The sequence below is a fragment of the Glycine soja genome, chromosome 7 (assembly GCF_004193775.1).
Source record: "Glycine soja cultivar W05 chromosome 7, ASM419377v2, whole genome shotgun sequence".
NCBI classification, from domain to species: Eukaryota; Viridiplantae; Streptophyta; class Magnoliopsida; order Fabales; family Fabaceae; genus Glycine; species Glycine soja.
In genome coordinates, this window is record NC_041008.1 from 37,097,571 (window position 1) to 37,116,499 (window position 18,929).

At 32.7% G+C, this 18,929-nt stretch overlaps 1 protein-coding gene and 1 pseudogene across 1 annotated transcript in view; both read left to right on the forward strand.

Moving 5' to 3' along the window:
- LOC114420642 (protein DMR6-LIKE OXYGENASE 2-like) overlaps positions 1-9,472 on the forward strand; it is a 68,621-nt gene extending 59,149 nt beyond the window's left edge. The window contains exons 2-3 of the mRNA XM_028386487.1: positions 8,439-8,766; positions 9,157-9,472. Of these exons, the coding sequence (XP_028242288.1) occupies positions 8,439-8,766; positions 9,157-9,402 (574 nt within the window). The 3' untranslated portion in view covers positions 9,403-9,472. The remainder of the gene's footprint in view (positions 1-8,438; positions 8,767-9,156) is intronic.
- Positions 9,473-10,849: 1,377 nt separating this feature from the next.
- Positions 10,850-11,975, forward strand: LOC114420643 (annotated as a pseudogene).
- Positions 11,976-18,929: the final 6,954 nt, after the last annotated feature.

Consider the following 18,929-nt stretch of genomic DNA (forward strand, 5'->3'; position numbering starts at 1 on the left):
AATTTGCTACAAGCTTTCATGTTCAATTTCGAGCGTCTCGATATATTACGGCACTCAATCGGACATCCGAGTCAAAACTTATTGTGGTTTGAATTTGCTAGGAGACTCTATTTTCAATTTTGAGCATCTGGATATATTTCGGAACTCAATTGGACATCCGAGTAAAAATTTATTGTCGTTAAAATTTGCTTAGAGATTTTGTTTTTAAATTCGAGTGTCTCGATATATTACAGGACTCAATTGGACATCTGAGTTAAAAGTTATTGTTGTTTGAATTTGCTACGAGCTTTCATTTTCAATTTTGAGCATCTCGATATATTACGGGACTCAATCGGACATCCAAATAAAAAGTTATTGTCGTTTGAATTTGCTACGAGCTTCCATTTTCAACTTCGAGCGTCTCGATATATTTTGGAACTAAATTGGACATGCGAGTAAAAAGTTATTGTCGTTAGAATTAGCTGGGATATTCTATTTTTAAATTTGAGTGTCTCGATATATTACTGGACTCAATCGGACATCCGACTAAAAAGTTATTGTCATTTGAATTTGCTACGAGCTTCCATTTTCAACTTCGAGCGTCTCGATATATTTCAGAACTCAATCGGACATCCGAGTAAAAAGTTATTGTTGTCAAAATTTGCTAGGAGACTCCATTTTCAAATTCGAGCGTCTCGATATATTACGGGATTCAATCGGCCATCCGAGTAATAAGTTATTGTCATTAGAATTTCCTCAGAGCTTCTATTTTCAATTTTGAGCGTCTCGATATATTACGAGACTCAATTGGACGTCCGAGTTAAAAGTTATTGTCGTTTGAAGTTGCTACGAGCCTTCATTTTCAGTTTCGAGCCTCTCGATATATTACGGGACTCAATCAGACATCCGAGTAAAAAGTTATTGTCATTAGAATTTGCTCAGAGCATTTGTTTTCATTTTCGAGCGTCTCAATATATTATGAGACTCAATCAGACATCTGAGTCATAAGTTATTGTCGTTTGAATTTGCAAGGAGCTTCTGTTTTCAAATTCGGGCATCTTAAAATATTATGGAACTCAATCGGGCATCCGAGTAAAAAGTTATTGTCGTTTGAATTTGCTACGAGCTTCCATTTTCAACTTCGAGCGTCTCTATATATTATGGGACTCAATTGGACATCTGAGTAAAAATTTAATGTCATTTGAATTGGCTAGGAGCTTCTATTTTCAGTTTCGAGCCTCTCGATATATTACGGGACTCAATCGGGCATCCGAGTAAAAAGTTATTGTTGTTAGAATTTTCTCAGAGCTTTTGTTTTCAATTTCGAGCGTCTCGATATATTACGGGACCCAATTGGACATTCGAGTTAAAAGTTATTGTTGTTGGAATTTGCTACGAGCTTTCATGTTCAATTTCGAGCGTCTCGATATATTACGGGACTCAATCGAACATCTGAGTCAAAACTTATTGTTGTTTGAATTTGCTAGGAGACTCTATTTTAAATTTCGAGCATCTGGATATATTTCGGGACTCAATTGGGCATCTGAGTAAAAAGTTATTGTCGTTAGAATTTGATCAAAGATTCTATTTTCAAATTCGAGCGTCTCGATATATTACAGGATTCAATTCGACATCCGAGTTAAAAGTTATTGTCGTTTGAATTTTCTACGAGGTTACGTTTGCAATTTTGAGCATCTGGATATATTACTGGACTCAATCGGACATCCGACTAAAAAATTATTGTCGTTTGAATTTGGTCAGAGATTCTATTTTCAAATTCGAGCGTCTCGATATATTACAGGATTCAATTGGACATCCGAGTTAAAAGTTATTGTCATTCTAATTTGCTACTGTAAATCATGAAGATTTTGATGATGTCAAGAAGGATTAAGAATTTGCTTGAGAAAGGGGGAGAATGTAAATCATGCAAGCTTTGATGGTGTTGAGAAGAAATCACATGTTTGTCATCATCAAAAAGGGGGAGAATGTGAATATATGTATACATGATTTTGATGATGTCAAAAGAAGAATCAAACAAGGCTTATTTTGCTTCAAGATTAATACAAGATTGTTTCAACAAACAAAGCCTTGATTCAAGATTTCTTCAAGATCAAGCCTTGCCTCACAATGAAAGGTTTCAAGTCATTCAAGGCACATGTAATCGATTACCAATGGTTTGAAAGTGTGTAATCGATTACACATCATATGTAATCGATTACCAGAGACTCTGAACGTTGGGAATTCAAATTTTAAATGAAGGGTCACAACTGTTCAAGAAAAACAACTGTGTAATCGATTACACTAATTCTGTAATTGATTACCAGAGAGAATTTTCAAGGAATATCGCCAACAGTCACATCTTATCATTTGAATTTTGAATGGCCATCAAAGGCCTATATATATGTGTGACTTGGGACAAAATTAAAGAGAGATTTTTGCTTGGCAAAAATGTCTTATCCTCTCAAAAGACAATGAGAGAGATTCCAAAAGAACTTCGTTGTCAAATGCTCTCTCAAAAGAAATCCTTGACCAAACACTTGCAAAATCTATAAGGATTTTGCAAATTGAGTTTTTGATGCTTGTTTACTCCTTAAATATTTGATTTTCATTAATGTTTTTTATTGATAGTTATGTTGATTGTCTTTTATAATTGTTTTTGATTATGTTTTGATGATTGCTTTTGTTTGATTGTGCTTAATTGTAAGTATTTGATTATATTTGATTGGTGTGTGTTAATTGTGTGGAAGCAAAGCTTCATGATGAATCAACAATGATTCAAAGGTGTTTTGATGATAACAATGATGACAACAAAAGATGATGACAAAAGTGATGAACAAAAAGCTCAAGTGAATCAAAGAACATCTCAAGAGAATCAAGAACAAGTCAAGAGTTCAAGACTCAAGAAGAAAGCCTACAAACAAGAATCAAGATTCAAGATTCAAGATCTCAAGAATCAAGATCAAGATTCAAGACTCAAGATTCAAGAATAAAGAAAGGACTCAATCAAGATAAGTATTAAAAAGTTTTTCAAAACTTTGAATAGCACATGAGTTTTTGACAAAACCTTTACCAAAGAGTTTTTACTCTCTGGTAATCGATTACCATATTGTTGTAATCAATTACCAATAGCAAAATGAGTTTGAAAATGTTTTCAAACTGAATTTACAACGTTCCAAATATTTTCAAAAGGCTGTAATCGATTACAATGTTTTGGTAATCGATTACCAGTATTCTTGAACGTTGAAATTCAAATTTAAAAGTGAAGAATCACATTGTTTCACTCAAAAGCTTTGTGTAATCGATTACACATATGTGGTAATCAATTACCAGTGTTTGTTTCTGAAAAATCTAAAGATGTAACTCTTCAAAAAGGTTTTGACTTTTTCAAATGGGTTTTAAGTTTTTCTAAAAGTTATAACTCTTCTGAATGGCCTTCTTGACCAGACATGAAGAGTCTATAAAAGCAAGGCTTTGTTTTGCATTTTCTAATCAATTATTCCAATCTTGAACACTTTTCCAATTCATTCAAACAATCCTTTACAAGCCTTGAAATCTCTTTGAAGTTCTTCTTCTTCTTCTTTGTACCAAAAGCTTTCTGAAGTTTTCTGGTTTTCCAAACCTTGAAAACTTGTGTTATTCATCTTTTCATTCTCTTCTCCCTTTGCCAAAAAGAATTCGCCAAGGACTAACTGTCTGAATTCTTTTTGTGTCTCTCTTCTCTCTTTTCCAAAAGAACAAGGGACTAACCGCCTGAATTCTTTTGTGTCTCCCATCTCCCTTGTCAAAGAATTCAAAATGACACAATCTGATAATTCTTTTGATTCTTCCCATTCCCTAATACAAAATCGTTCAAAGGTTTAACCGCCTGAGAATTCTTTTGTATCCCCATTCACAAAGTATCAAAGGTGTAACAGCCTGAGATCTTTGTCTTAACACATTGGAGGGTACATCCTTTGTGGTACAAGTAGAGGGTACATCTACTTGGGTTTGACTGAGAACAAGAGAGGGTACATCTCTTGTGGATCAGTTCTAGTGGAAGGTACATCCACTAGGGTTTCAAAGAAAACAAGGGAGGGTACATCCCTTGTGGATCTTTGCTTGTAAAAGGATTTTTACAAGGTTGAAAGAAATCTCAAGGTCCGCAGGTCGCTTAGGGACTGGAGGTAGGCACGGGTTATTGCCGAACCAATATAAAAACTCTTGTGTGTTTGTTTCCTTCTTCCCTACTCTTTTACTTTCCGCTGTGCATTTAATTTTCGCTTTTACTTTCTGTTAAGTTTCTCTTCTACTCCATATTCTCTTAACAACAAAAGTAAAAGCCTTAAAAGAGTAATTTTTAATTGGTAAAGTTTTAGGAATAATTAATTCAACCCCCCCCCCCCCTTCTTAATTATTCTGAGGCCACTCGATCCAACAAATTGTTTGATTAATACTTGTTTGAATGAATTAAATACATATTAGTGATGATGATTGATAGTGTTAGATGTATTTAGCATAAACATAGGTTATTTTAGAGGAACTAGCCTAGTTTGTGCTCTGGTAATCGATTACCACTCAGAGTAATCGATTACACAAGAACAGGTAGCCTGTAATCGATTACAACATCCTGTAATCGATTATCAGAAGGCTTATTACTCCTGTAATTGATTACCAAGCCTTGTAATCGATTACAACTCGTCCTCGTCTATAAATACTCACGAAATCAGTGTTGATGCGCAGCCAAGGCCTCCCCTCACGCCTCCTCCATCCCTAAATCTTCCAACCTTCGTATCTTACTCAAATCTTCACCAAAACACATCCCGTAAAGCCCAATCTTCCTCTTTTTCACTCCTCTTTCACTTCCACCGATTGAAATCCATTGAAACTTCATCAAATGGCAGAACCATCGAAGAAGAGAAAGGGATCATCCTCCATCGCCGCTGTTGCTGCCCATCGCCGCCACGGACCATCCGAAGTACCCACAGCACCTATTCATCCCTCTTTGTCATCTCCAAGATCATCCACTTTGTTTTCATCCGATGATCAGCGTCTACGGTACCTTTCTCAATTTTCTTCTAGGATCATCTTAGACCCTAAGTACCTAGACGTAGATTTCTTTAATGATGAAATGTTTGATTGCTATCAAGTGTTTCAAAATTCTGGCCTGGTTGATTTCATGTCATTAAAATTGCCACATTGTCCTGAACTTGTAAAGGTCTTCTACTGCAATTTAAAAATTCAGGATGGCATTATTTCCTCTGAGGTGCATGGTATTCCTATGATCATTGATCAGTCATTGTTCTTTTCTTTAACTCATTTACCCAGTCAAGGTGCACCTTTTGAGGGCACCATTGTTGATGACTGGAAATTTGATTATTCTAGTCATGATGCTCGCCGCATGGTCTGCAATGACCAGGCTGAAATGACCGGTAGATTGCTGGCCGGATCATTAACTTTTGATAATCACATCATGCACTATATCATTGTTAGAATTTTGCTTCCCCCGTCTTCAAATTTAGCACAAGCCTCTGAGGAGGATTTGATTCTGATGTGGGCTTTTCTTACCGGTCGTCAGATCGACTGGGCCCATTTGGTTCGGTACCGAATGCTTAAGGCATTACGGGCCAATGCACCTCTCCCTTACCCTCAATTGATAACTTTGTTTCTGTGTCATTTTCAAATTCTGCTTGATGATGAACCATTTGTTCAAGTCAAGCGTTCCTTTGCAATTGGTGCTGGTGCAGTGACTTCCTTTGGATACCGTAAGGATCGGAATGGTCAATGGCTGAAGAAAGACGCACTCCCTCCTCGAGATGAGCGTACTCCTTCACCTCCTCCTCAGCGAGATGATTCAACACTCATGAATGAAGTCATTTCCGAATTACGGGGTCTTCGTTCTTATGTTGGTGAACGTTTCGACTCATTGGATACACGCTTTGCCGGCATGGATATTCGCCTCACACAGCTTGAAGAGGATGTGGGTTACATTCGTCAGAGTTTCAATCTTCCACCACCACCTCCACCTTCTTAGAATTTAGTTTCTAAATCTATGTCTCTTATAAGCCGTGTATTTTGGCTATGCTACTTAGATTATTATTTTCAGTACTTTATGTATCTTGTAGTATTTGGATTTCAGACTTTTATGCTTTGATACTATGTGGTTTTTGAATTTTGAAATGTTTGGATTCTGGTTTGGTTATGTCTTATTTATGAGTTTGGTTGGGTATGCCTTATACTTTGTAATTACTCTATTTCCACTTCATTATTATATCTGTGTTGATTCCCAAGTACTTTGGCTTTTTGATGTTGCCAAAGGGGGAGAAAAATGGGGTGTAGAAAGGCTTAGAAAAAACTTAGAAATCAAGTGATCATCAATTCCAAAACGTGATCATCAATTCCAAAACATAGGGGGAGTGAACGCAAATTTTATATATATACATTGCTTGCTTGAATCTTGATTTCAGGACTTATATTGTCATCATCAAAAAGGGGGAGATTGTAGAAGCAAATGTCTTTGGTGTTTTGATGATGATCATGATGATTTGATGCAAATAATGCAAATGGGCTTTTCAAGTTTAAATTCAAGACAATGATTCAAGAATACAAGCCACAACATCGAGATGATCACTAGTATTTTAGGAAGGGAATTCCTATTTGATATAGCAAAAGGTTTGGCCAAGTAATTTAAGTTAAAAAGTGTTTTTCAAGAAATTTACTCTCTGGTAATCGATTACCAGAGGATGTAATCGATTACCAGTGGCCAAAAATGATTTACAACAGCCACTAAATATTTGAATTCAAATTTTAGACTGTGTAATCGATTACACAATATTGGTAATCGATTACCAGCAATTAATAAACGTTTTAATTCAAATTTTAAAAGCTGTAATCGATTACACAAATCCTGTAATCGATTACCAGACAAGATTTTCAGAAAAATATTTCTAAGAGTCACAACTTCTCAAATGGTTTTTTACATGACCATCAATGGTCTATATATATGTGACTTAGAACACGAATTTGCTCAGAGTTTTTAAGAACAACAAGTGGTATTAGAGCGGGATTCTTGTATAAAGTTTAAAAACTTCAAGAATAGATATGGCCTCATCCAAATTTCCATTTTTTGAGAAAAATTATATCAATAGGCTCTTATGTTCAATGGTGAGGGTTATCATTATTGGAAAACCCGAATGCAGATCATTATAGAAGCCATAGATCTAAAGATACGGGAAGCCATTGAATTTGATTCATTTATTCCTACAATGGTAGAGAGAAATGCAACTACATAAAAAAAACTAGAGAAGAAAGAAGATGATGATGAAAGAAGAAAGAAGAAGGTTCCTCTTTAGCCCCAAAATGCTGAGTGCGATCAACTTGGGCACATGAGATTCAATTGTCCTGTGTTTCAAAGAAGAATGGAAAAATCCGACAAGATGAATTTCAAAGAGAAGAAAGAAAAGAAAGGATATATCAATTGGGAAGATAATGTCATAAATTATTCAAGTGATTTAGAGAAGAAAATCATAAGTCTGGGTATCATGATGAAAGACTATGAAAATGGAGAAGAGCAAAGTCAATACATTGATAGCAATTTCTCCAAACACATGGCATGCATCAAAGTTTATTCATATTTCTCTCCAAGATAAATGAATATGTGATTTATGGAGACAGCAAACGAAGGCCACATTTCTCCCCAAGAAAAGTGAATATGCGATATATGGAGACAACAAACAAAGGTCACTTGATCAACAACCCCAACAAGTAATATCAAATGATACCAACAAGTCACTTGTCTTTGATTGATTACTTTTGATGCTTGTTTTCTACTTGAGTTTAGACTGTTCTTGATTATTGTGATTGAATTTGATTGACTGTGTTTGATGATTGATTGATTGTATTTTTTATTGTGTGTTTGATTGTATTGTCTTTGATGTTTGTTCCTGATTGAGTTTTTGATTGTTTTTAAAGAATCTATTAAATTTTTCAAATTAGTTTCATGTTTTAAGAAAACTATTTCAAATTTAGAAAAGGAAATTTTGAAAGTGAAATTTGAAATTTAAAATTGAAAATTGAAATTTGAAAAGTTAAATTTGAAAATTGAAAATTAAAATTTGAAATTTGAAATTAAAATTTGGAAGTTGGAAGTTGGAAGTAGAAGTTATTGGAAGTTGAAATTTAAAAATGGAAGTTGGAAGTTGGAAATGAAAGTTATTGGAAGTTGAAAGTTGAAAATGCAGGTTGGAAGTTGGAAGGGGAAGTTACTAAAAGTTGAAGTTGCAAGTTGGAATTTAAAATTTGATATTTATAAAAAAAATCATAAAAACATGATAAATATATAATTGTAATTCTAAATCCAAATTAAGAACATATTTCAAATCTATATGTGCTAGCAAGGCAGAGAAATGTGTGCTAAGTAGTAAGTACTAACCATTAGGATAAGATATTCGGTATGCTAAACTTAACATGTTTTGCTGTTGAAGGGATACATCAGCAGAGTACTGTAGAAGAACCTGGAAAGTGGGAAAGGAACTACTAAAAGGAATATCAGAAAGCTTGGGATTGGAAGCCAATTACATAGAGGATACAATGAACCTAGATTCTGGTTGGCAAATGATAGCAGCAAATATGTATCCACCTTGTCCACAACCTGAACTTGCAATGGGAATACCCCCACATTCTGATCATGGCCTCTTGAACCTCCTCATGCAGAACGGGGTTAGTGGCCTTCAAGTGCTCCACAATGGCAAGTGGATCAATGTCAGTTCAACTGTAAACTGCTTGTTAGTCTTTGTGTCTGATCACCTTGAGGTACACAGCAAAAACCCTGATCGCTAAAGCATATTTTAGGCTAAAATATAGTTTTACACCCTCATTTCAACTTTTGGTTTCAAGCACTTTAGTCTAATGAGTATCAAATTGGTCATTTCATTAGTTTTTTTGGCATGAATGGTGTGAACTTTGGTCACATATTGCTAAGTTGACCAACTCACTCTGATAAATTAACAAAAAGACCAACTTAGTCTAACAGAAACACTTTAAGCAACCAAAGTGAAATTTTTTAAACTTAAAAAACCAAACTGAAACCAAAAATTCAGATAAGAAACCAAAATTATATTTTAGTTCATATTTTATTTTGTTTACTTTATAACAGTGATTTTCATTATGTGATAACCTCTAACTCTTTTGGTTTTACAATAGGTTGTGAGCAATGGCAAGTACAAGAGTGTATTACATAGAGCAGTTGTGAGCAACAAAGCTACAAGAATGTCCTTAGCTGTAGTAATTGCACCATCCTTAGACACTGTGGTGGAACCAGCTAATGAGTTACTAGACAATCAAAGGAATCCAGCAGCGTATGTTGGGATGAAACATACAGACTATATGCAACTTCAGAGAAGCAACCGGCTTAATGGGAAGGCTGTGCTAGACAAAGTTAAAATCTGAATTTGAATCATATAGTGTTGGCAATAGGCTCAAAAGTTAGAGTTTGGGATTTGGTTTTGTAAAGAATGTTTTGTAAAGTACAATAAGCTAGCCAATAAGGGATTTGGTTTTCTATGGCGAATCAAATTAACTAAAAGGACACCGTCATTTGATTTCACATGCGCATACTAGACAAATTCAATTTCTAAATAACTTTACATTTATAATAAAATCAAAAGATACTACTTTCTCATTTTATATTTAAAAATTATAATGCACTAAATTAAAAACAAATATATGTTATGTTTTTATTTATTCTAAGCCATTTACCAATCGTTGTCTTATATACTTTAAACTAAGTGGTTCAAAAAGGGAGTGGCAAAGCAAGAAAGTTTATCTTATGGGAGCCAAGAGCTAACAGAAAATGTTTACTTTTTTGGTTGTCATTATGAGCATGTCTCAAAAAAAAAAAATTGAGGTGGAACTAAAGAAATTCAGGCTTAGGCCATGATACCTTTCCCTCTGCCCTGTCCTCTGTTCGTATAGAAAGGCTTGTTATATAAATGAAATAAATTTAACTATACAAATATTATTCTTTCTTTGTCACGTCTTATATTTTAATTAAATTAGTGTATTACTTTTAAATTGCATAAGAATATTTCGGTTACATGAGAATATACAAATATTAAGAATATTACACCTTGAGAGCACAATAAAACTGAATGATTATAAATATAAAATAATTTTTATAATAATATTAAATATTTAATTGTGTATTATTATGTAGTTGTTAGATTATGTTTTGACTAATGTTCAGTAATCCATATTTTTTGTTTCTGTCAAAAAAAAGTAATTCATATTTGTTTGCGTAACTTAAAGGAGAGAGAAAAGCAGTAGGTAATACACCTCCATTTTGTCTGGATTAGTCATTTTTATATATGTTATGCATCAGAAACTAGTTGAATTGTGAATGAAGTTTCATACGTTCCTGGAAAACCGAGTGTGTTAACATTTAACTAAAGCAACTTGGGTTGAACTTAAGTGTGGTATCCAAATGATTGGTTTCACATGCTCGAGCTGTTTATAATTACAGGGAACCACATTGGTTTCATGATCTCAACTGAATGCTCATACAAGTTTCAAGGTTTCCTCCATATATTGTGCAGGATCTTTGGCAAGGCTAGTAACATTATTAATATGAAATTTGTAACGTTCCCTTTTTTTTTCTGCAATCTTGTTTTTTCTATGTAGGACAGGGCAATAGGTGTACCAATAAAGCAGTAAAACTTGCAAACAACGTATTACATTCACTAGTATTTTAGGAGAACTTTAAGTTTCAAAATCTATGTCTTCTCCAAAAGTGGATTACGGAAGTTCAATGCCACTATACCTGTCACATTCTTCATTAATTAAGCCAAATAACATGTTTTTGGGGTTGTTTTATATACACAAGTTACCACCTCTATCCAATCGTTAATCAATTGGCCTTACCATGTTTCAATGCATTCTTTTAAATATTTTCTTTTCATTTCATAGCCAATATTACCATGACTAACAAAGCACGTAATGAGATATGCAGATTAAGCCCTCAAAAGCTTATCCATATCAAACACAGTCGAGGTAATTTTACAATTGGCATCCTCATCACTTGTGTCACATTCTTCATTGCATTGCACATCCGGTTCTTCCTTCAAACTTCACCACCACCATCATCATGGGAAAGTTCTATCTTCAACACCACTCACAATGAGCTCAATTCCACGGTCCATAAGCTTGGTTCCTCGGTCACGTTTCTTCCACTCAAGGATCTCCGTTATGCACGTGCACCTCTTGAAGGCCACACATGGTTCATGAGTTCCATGTATGACACACATGAAGTTGGTGAGGTCCAATACCAGCAATTCCCATCAGAACCATCACATGGTAAGCTTCTATGTCTCAAAGGATGCGACACGCATGTCGGGTCATGGAACTCCTATGCTTTGGCATGGCCTGAGGCATTGCCTTATAACACCACCTTCATGAGGTTTAACTTTTGTGTCATATAACCATTACAACTATGAGAATTTGTGGCATGGTTTATGTGCCATGGTACCATTTGTGGCTTGGCATAAGATGAACAATTGCTCAAAATTGCCCTCAAGGTGGGTTTTGTATCATTGGGGTGAGCTCAGGTTCAAGATGGGCCTGTGGGTTGACACCTTGATGGAGGCCATGTTTAATGGGCCACCAATTATTGAAAGGTTTGATGGAGTTGATGAAGATGGGCCATTGTGTTTTGAGGAGGCTGTAGTTATGAGGCACAATGAGGGTGGCATGTCAAAGAAAGAAGAATGGAAGTGTATGATCTAATGAGGTGCAAGGCTAGGATGTTTTGTAATGTGAGCTTGAAGGGGAGTGATGTAGAAATCAATGATATAGGATCACCAATGATAGGGATGACTTTGTTTTTTAGGACAGGACCAAGATCCTTTAAGAATGACACAATTGTGGCTGAAATCTTTCGAAAGGAGTGTGCTAAGATTGAAGTTTGCCGGTTTATGGTAGCTCACTCCAATAATCTCACCTTTTGTGAGCAGGTAAATGGTTATTAAACTCATTGATCTATTTATTAACAATATATACATGTAGGGACTCGAATCCACGGTCTCTTTTTCATGTTCCCAATTCTGTTCCCTAATATAGTACTTTAATCAAGAAAAATAAAATATTTTCAAAGAGAGATGAGGTTGATTTTAGTTGTCTCTTGGCAGATTTTTTTTTTAGAGTAGTTAGAATTGGGAACAAAGAAATAAGTTTGAATTTGAACACATACTTGAATTTTAGCCACAGATGAAAAAGAGATCCAGAAATTTTCCACTATAAAATTTACCATATTAGTCTCTATTTTTATGCCCTCAAATGTTCATCTATCAAGTATATGAAGTACCAGAAAATAGTCATAATCAAATTCACAGATAGAAGGTCAAACACTACAGGAAGAAAAAACATGTACATAATTTGCCCAAATGAGTTATATAATTATGTGTGTCAATGCAGGTGAAGTTGATGAGTTTGACAGATATTTTGATATCTCCACATGGTGCTCAATTGACCAACATGTTTCTCATGGAAAGAAACAGCAGTGTCATGGAATTCTTCCCCAAAGGATGGCTGAAACTTGCTGGCGTTGGCCAATATGTTTACCGTTGGATATCTAGCTGGTCAGGCATGAAACACCAAGGAAGCTGGAGGGACCCAAGTGGGGATGAATGTCCATATTCAGAAGAAGATCGGAGATGCATGTCAATATACAAGAACGGTAGAATTGGACATAATGAAACCCATTTTTCAGAGTGGGCTAGAAGTGTTTTGGCTGAGATCAAGACAAGAAAGATTAAGAAACTTCGATGAAGAGAAGTGCTTCTAGTTCTTTTGGTTGTGCTTGTAGCTAAATAGTATCACTTTTGAACAATGTACCTTTCTCTTATATGTTTGTATCATCATCAAGGTTATTTCATCCTTAAATAAGGTGGCTCAAGTATAAGAGGAAATCATGAATTTAATTCTTTTTGAAGTGGCAAATAATCCTTTTAAGATTGCTTTTATTGAATATATATATATATATACACATTGCCAAGACAGAGTTAAAATGGAAACATGTGAACATTACATGTAAGTGTGAAAATCTAGAAATGAAATTTGAATGGTTTTGGCTCAACATGTCTTTAGTGTATGTGATCTTTCAGGGTCCACCAAACGATAGATTGATCCCACAGAATGATTGTTGCGATGAGACAAATAGTATAAAAATTATATTATTGGAATGAATTTTCAATTAATTCAGGGATTCTTCAATTTTAGCCTAGTGAATGCAACATCTGGTTAAGGCGTCAATACACCATGCACTTGCATTCTATTTTACCTTAATCAATTGGGCACAATTTCATCATCCTTTGGTGCTCTTTTTCACAGCAACAACTCTGGTCCTATCAAGTTGGTGCATGGTGATCCACAACAGTGTAAAAAAACAAAACCATATTTGGGAATGCCTATAAAACCAATTCCATTCCCATAATGTAATTGTCATATCCTCTGGCATTGTTTAGGTTGTTGGTTGTTGGGGTCATTTCATTGGCAAGCTAATTATTTTGTCATCCACGTATGATTTTTGTGATTGGCCAATAACTTGAAGCCTAATACAATTAAAATTTTCTGTAACATTATAAAAAATAAAGTAAAAAAAGAGTTACATTATTTACACGTAATATTCCCTTTACAGATTTTTAAATCATTGACATTCTGTTGAGTAAATTTTACTCAAACTAAAGAAACATTACAGCATTTCTCACAGATCAGATTTAAGTATTGCATGTGATATGGCTAAACATTTCAGATCTGGTCAAGTCAGAAAGCTGACCAAATCTTTATAGTGCTTGGGAAGGAGAATGTTTGTGTCATAAATGGCAACCTTTATGGTCTTAATTCACAATTGAATTGTTATATTGATTTCTTCAGGTGTCTTAAACATAAAAAGAATTTGGTTTCTTTCATTTTTAGTTAAATCTCATGTATAACTAACTGTAGCATAATAGATTTTATGATGAGTGTGGCAAAGCACTCTTAAAATTGATTTCAGTTGTGCAAAAAGCGGGCAAATTCTTTTCGGTGCTTCCATTAAGAGCAAAATGTTTCTGACATAAATGAGAACCATTGTCCAATATTCATACCAATTCTTCTCTTTTATATACATATTGCGAAGACTAAATGCAACACGAACCTTGAAAAGAAAAGTGAGTCCAAAGCATTGAAATGGGTTAACGCAATACTACATTCTTTAGTGCATATCATCTTTTATCATGTGTTTGAATGGGGAAAATTAAAATTGATTTTGAATGAAATTAATTTTGTAAAATTGATTTTGGTTAAAATTATTTTAAAGTGATATAATTTATATTTGGATATTTTATTATAAAATTAAATTAGAAGTAAATTTTAGTATAAAATTTTTTATCCAACTTAAAAATTACTTTAAATTATTTCAATGCAGAATCAATCTTAAATTTTAATATAAAACTAAACATATAAAAATATATTTAAAATTAATTATGAAATCAAAATTACTTTTTCAGTATCAAACCAAACACCATCCCACCAAAACTAAACCGTACTAGATGGACCCCAATAATTCAACATTGTGGATTGAATGATTGCTGCAATTAATATGGTTCAAATTTCACCCAAATTCATAACACCTAGACAGTACACAGTGTACATTATTATTATTATTCATAGAAATAAAAAAAATATCAAAGGTTACAATACTTGTATACTCTTATCAATTAAGTTAAACTCTCTTGTTATAAATAAATTATTATTGGTATGGGAATGAAATGAATAGATCATAACAGAGAAATAAAAAATAGAAATGGAGAGGGTATGTCTTTGCAAGTTGTTGAGAAGGGATTAATGCATCATGGTTGGCCAATCCCCAACACCCAATGGGGGCAGAGGCATATGGGGCTAGAAATTGGAGCCTACTAGGGACAACTCCCACGGCTTTGAAATTCTCCCCCTTTCATATATTTTTCACAAACCATCATAAATACTAATTCATGAACAATTTATTCTGGGTACACTTTTTTTTTTGCAGCAATTAATCTCCGTATATAATTTTGACAAATGTTAATAACTGTCACACAGAACAAAAAATTTTAAAAAATTGTTTAAATGTATAAAATTGTCTTATTTATGATTTTTTTTATATTTTTTTTAATTTTCACAATAAATGTATTTTTTAATCCTTAGCTAATGTCCTATTGGCTACCCTAATTTTATTAATCATCATCTTAAGGACACGGATGTAACAGCCTGTTCTTTTTTATTTTTCTTTTAAAATAATAATAATAATAATAATAATAATAATAATAATAATAATAATAAAATAAGAATAAAAAAATTAGGTCATCAATTTTCTTATTATACAAAGAGAATTTTAACCTAGAGTAATTTTATAAAATATTTTTACCTTTCTCTGTGATGCTCAAGAATCCTAATAGAACAATCGAAAGAGAAATTCCAGAAAATAATAAGGAGAAGTTCTAGAGAGTACTAGAAATATTATAATTATTAATAGAAAATTATTGAACAATTATATCGAGATAATATTTAGAAGTTAGAATGAACATATGTAAGAATTACAAAAAGATCAATTTTAAGTTATTTTGAACTATTTTATAAAATCAATTTTATTCTTATGTTTTTAATCATCAATTGACAAATCAATCAATGTCCGAATACGAAATTGTTGTGAAATAAATTTTAATAAATTGTTTCAACTACACATATATGAATCTTTGTCACAATCCGTGCTTCCGAGAATTTCCGAGAGTTTTACGAATTGCAATGACGTTGAGTTATGAAATTTCAGGTTTATATATGCAACGAATTGAAATTGGTGTTCTAGACATTATATAATTATTTTTTTTCTCCTTCAAATTTTGAACTCCTCGTGCCTTGCTTTTTATCCTATTGGCTTTTACCTATTTAGTTGAATTGTTATGGAGCTCTGTACCTTGGCCCTTCACGTTAATCATATAGATAGGAATATAACCCTTGCCTTAATTATATGATAGGAAATCAAAATTTCCACAAGCTTAGTTTTTTTTATTAATTGTCTTGTGGAGTTTAACGAATGTTCATGCCATAGAGAATGGTTTCAAAACTTCAAGTACTTCACTCTATTTTTGGTTTAAATTATTGAAATTATTATGCAGTAATTTTTTGTTGAATTTTGGTGTATTGTGGTATAAATATTGAATTAAATTGTGCTTTAATTTAAATTACATAGTTCAAATTCTTGTGGCCGAATTTCTCGTGCTTGAATTCCTTGTAGTTTGCATTTTAATATAATTAGTGTATATGCATACATGTTTTCAATATATAGATAACATTATGATTTATAGTATAAATTTGTTTAGTGATGCAATTGCAACAGTTTATTTTAGATTATAATTTCATATATGATATATATTTACTTAAGTATACTTTAGGAATCAGTTTGTGATTCACGAATCTAGAATTTTTACATTTAAAAAAATATGTACTCATATTATTATAGTATATATGTGTCCAGTGAAATGATTATATGTATTTTTCATATATTTATAAGATTTGAAGTTAGTATATTTTATTATTAGCATCATTATACATATAATTAAATACTTATATGCGTATGGTTTTATACTGATAATTGATGTCTATGATTTTGTATTGTTATTATGACATGATCGCAAAAGTTATTGTTATGTTGGAATTAGAAAATATTATTATTTAATTTGATACATGTGTATTGAAATGTTATATGTATTAAGTTATAAACTATGAATTTTATAATCACATTTCAGATCCTTTGAGGGTGACGACTTAATACTTTACGAGTTTGTGATGGTCTCCATTATGGAAATCTCACGAGTTTAATCACTTGAGACACGATGAGTTAAAATGATTTTGAAAATAATTGAGATTTTGAAAAATATTCAATAGTTGTGTGTATTACATAGTTAATAAGCAGAGTTTGTGTGTTAAAATATTTCATGGGTTGGACCTAAATTAGGAAGAAGAGGTCTTGACAGACTTCTCGAAGTCTAGGTCTTGGGGGTAAATACACTCAGTTTGAGTGTTCCTTTTTAAGTTTATGCATATCCCACATGGTTGGAGCATTTTCGCAAAACAGAGTGACTCTGATTGATCCTCCCATGATTTCACTTAGTGAGAATAACCTGACTTATCCATTGTGAGACATATCTTGTCATGTATTTCTAGGTGTTCGACGAGGTTTTTCACTGAAAATGGTATCACGTTGCATGTAGGCTTGAGTCTAGTGTATTTGTTGCATAACGCTTATGTTTGACTTTCATTGAGTTAACGATTGAGATTTTGGTGTTATTCTCTGGAGTGTGTGAACTTGAATAAATGTGAATAATGTGTGTGATTTTGTGAAGAAATGTTGTTTATGAAAATTCGGCTCTAAGTATTATATATTTCACATGTTCTATTATAATATATGAATGTGATAACTCATTTCCGGTGTGTGTTTGTGTTTGGGCTAAATGTCATTTTGTTTCACGTGAGTTACCATATGATGAGTTTCATGCTAGAGATGGAGAGGCTTAGCCTTTGTCAGGGAAATGCTCTGATAAATGTGACATCAGGGCATGAGATTTTATTTCACATATTACAATTTCATAAATAGTATAGTTGTTTCATGTTTTTCGATATTAGTTTGACTTCTTTTCATTCAAAATGAATGACCTTGTTTTAAATCAAGATGATATTATTATTTATTTGGACTAGTTTCTATTATGATGATAAAAAGTGAATGTGAATATTTTACTCTTTTAAAATATTTTTTTAAATGTGTTTTAAAACTTTTAACTAATTTTGTATTTCTATTTTTTTATTATTAGTACATATATGTGTAGGGTAGAAAATGTCACATTTAGCACATGCATATGAAATGAAATAAAATAAGATTTTCGAATTAGATGCAATTGGCCTAAAAGGGAAAAGCCACTTCCAAGAACTTTGGTACTCAAGTCAGATGACTATGTTAGTGTCATAGCCAGAATGTGATGTGTCATAGCCAGTATGTGATGTGAGGTTCTTATGTCTTTTTCAATATTATCATGTTGATAGGATGAAATAAGATATTATAATAATTTTTTGTATGATATGGTTGTTATCTTAACTAGTCTTTGGAAAAATGTTGGATTCAACTAATTCATGTTTTTTTCTCAATCCAATGGTACAGTTATTTCTCTGTTTAACATTTGGAGTTGTATAAATGGTAAATTAAACATGCATTAATTCTCAACTATGAGTAACTTAGATATTGTTATTTATTTATTGATCCAATTTGATATTATCAAAATTAAATTTATATCATTGTTTAATTAATTATTCTTGAAAGATTTATCATCTTTATGAGATTAAATCCCAATTTTTTATTGAAAATTTAAGAAAAATAAAAAATAATAACATTGTGAAAGTAAATAGCATTTATTGTTACTATTTATTCTAGACTCTTCGTGTCTACGGTTGTTATCTTTATTTTATGTCAACTTGGGCCTGTTAGACACAGCTGGTTGCCTTCATGGCACTTGCTATTTATATACCCAATTTTGCTAAGTACATACTGATGTCTCTTTTTCCCCTTAATTATCCATTATACCTTTTTCCCTTAAAGGAATATATCCCTTGAAACCCCTTTTCATTTCTCAAAATGTCTTTTTAGAATAGGTATATATTATTTCAGAAAGATATTTCCAATAACAAGCAAATACTCCTTTCGTATTGAAATATAAGTAAAAAAAAAAAACTAAATCACACTGTAAAGAAAATTAGTTAATATCATTTAATTTTAATAGTCACAATAGAAAAGTTAATTCATGTACTCTTTACATTAATTGCATAGAATAAAAAAGAGAAGGTTGTTCGAGAATAAAATTCCAATTAAATAAAGAGGATTTGAGAGATACTAGCATTAAATAGGAGATAATTAGTTAAAA